This window comes from Solanum lycopersicum, chromosome 1 (genome assembly GCF_036512215.1).
Source record: "Solanum lycopersicum chromosome 1, SLM_r2.1".
In the NCBI taxonomy this organism is placed as follows: domain Eukaryota; kingdom Viridiplantae; phylum Streptophyta; class Magnoliopsida; order Solanales; family Solanaceae; genus Solanum; species Solanum lycopersicum.
In genome coordinates this window covers 49,600,917-49,602,742 of record NC_090800.1, presented here as the reverse complement: position 1 = coordinate 49,602,742, position 1,826 = coordinate 49,600,917, and the positions used below count along the sequence as shown (strand labels likewise).

The following is a 1,826-nucleotide window of genomic DNA, read 5'->3' as shown; positions in this document are numbered from 1 at the left end:
AAACACTCGCAGAAATGTGGCACGAAGAATGGAAGAGGAAATTGCTAATGTAGGGGCTCCTCCGCGAGGTGAGCATGTTCCTTTACTTTAAGAAGATGATAATATGGAACAAGCTCGGGTCAATCCTCCACCCTTGACATATGGAGATATAAGGGTTTCCCTTATCCAATTTTCTTAATCCGCCATTGTTCAAGCCCAAGATATGACGGCCCAAGCCAACTAAGAGTCAGTACCCCATCATCATCAACAAGTAAGTACAATGGCTTCCCGTATAAGGGACTTCACTCGAATGAACCCTACTACATTCTACAGGCCTAAGGTTGATGAAAACTTCCAAGAATACATCGATGAAGTCTTTAAGACACTTTTATCTAAGGGGTTCTCCATAATTGAGAAAGCCGAGTTGGCCAACTATCAACTCAAGGACATGGGCCAAGCATGGTTTGTACAATGGAGGGATAATTTGTCATTGAGGGATCGTTCGTTCCCTTGGGAGATCTGTAAGAATGCTTTTCTAGATCGGTTCTTTCCTAGGGAGATGAGGGAGGAAAAATATGTGGAGTTCATCAACCTTTTCCAAGAAGAAAAAAGTGTTCACGAATACTCCTTGGAGTTCATTAAATTGTCCAAATATGCTCCTTCCTTTGTTTATGATCCTAGTGATCAAATGAGCCGCTTTGTGAAGGGGATGTTAGAGGACTGCAAAGTCGAGTGTCATTCGTCCATGCTATATGACAATATTAACATTTCCCAGCTTATGGTGTATTATAGAAGGGTTGAGGAAGCAAGGTCTAAGAGAAAAAGTAGAGACGCTAAGAGGGCAAGATCATTTGATAGTGATGCTGCAAAGAATAGGCTTGATATCAAAAACAAGCCTAGATTCAAGAATAGGTTCTATAATCAAGTTCCAACATAATTCCCTAAGTCTCGTGATGATAAAGTGACAAATCCAAGAGCCCAAAAAGGAAGGAGTGGGAACTCCCAAATGAGAAGCCTACATGTGCCCATTGTTGAAATGATCATATTGGAGAATGCTTGGTAGGATGGGGAATTGCTTTGTTTGTGAAAAGAGTGGTAACAAGTTAAAAGATTGTCCAAACTTTAAGGGTCAAGAGAAGAGTGTTCAAGCTCAAGCAAGTGGTTTTAGTGATGCTCCTAAGAAGAACCGCTTCTATGCTCTCTTCTATAGGGGTGAGCAAGAGACTTCTCCCGACGTGGTGATGTTATATTGAAAGTATGTATATCGATGTATATGATTTACCTGATCTGGGTTCTACTTTCTCATTTGTTACACCTCTTGTAGATTAAAAGTTTGACCTTTTACCTGATATTTTGCATGAATATTATATAGTGTCTACAATGTTAGGTGAGTCGGTTGTTGCAGAAATGGTGTATAGGAATTGTCCATTAATGTTGTCCAATAGAGTTTCTCATTTTGATCTAGTAGAACTAGATATTTTAGATTTTGATATTATTTTAGGTATGGATTTGTTGCATGCATGTTTTGCCTCTATTGATTGTAGGACAAGAGTAGGGAGGTTTAACTTTCCAAATGAACCCGTTGTTGAGTGGAAGGGAGGAAATTCTATTCCTTGAGGTCGTATTATTTTTGTCTAAAAGCATGATAAATGATCTATAGAGGTTGTCTATACCATATTGTATTCATTCAAGATTTAGACTACGAAATTCCTCCCATTGAGTCAGTCCTCGTAGTGAAGAATTTCCCGAGGTCTTTCCTAATGACAATCCCGGTAATCCTCCCGAATGGAAAATTGACTTTGGTATCGATTTGCTACCAGAAATGAATCCCATTTCAATCCCTCCTT

General features: G+C 39.4%; 1 protein-coding gene across 1 annotated transcript; it reads left to right on the top strand.

The window, feature by feature from the left end:
• The first annotated feature begins 259 nt into the window (after positions 1–259).
• LOC138342234 (uncharacterized) lies at positions 260–1,232 on the top strand. Its single transcript, XM_069294505.1, has 2 exons — positions 260–891; positions 1,043–1,232. Exons 1-2 carry the CDS (start codon positions 260–262, stop codon positions 1,230–1,232), a joined length of 822 nt encoding a protein of 273 aa, XP_069150606.1.
• The last annotated feature ends 594 nt before the right edge of the window (positions 1,233–1,826 follow it).

Bases quoted from the DNA above. Each gene is read 5' to 3' on its own strand.
- LOC138342234 (XM_069294505.1), top strand. From the start codon at position 260: ATGGCTTCCCGTATAAGGGACTTCACTCGAATGAACCCTACTACATTC. The intron at 892-1,042 runs GTTCTATAATCA...AATGCTTGGTAG, and splicing joins AAGCCTAGATTCAAGAATAG to GATGGGGAATTGCTTTGTTT.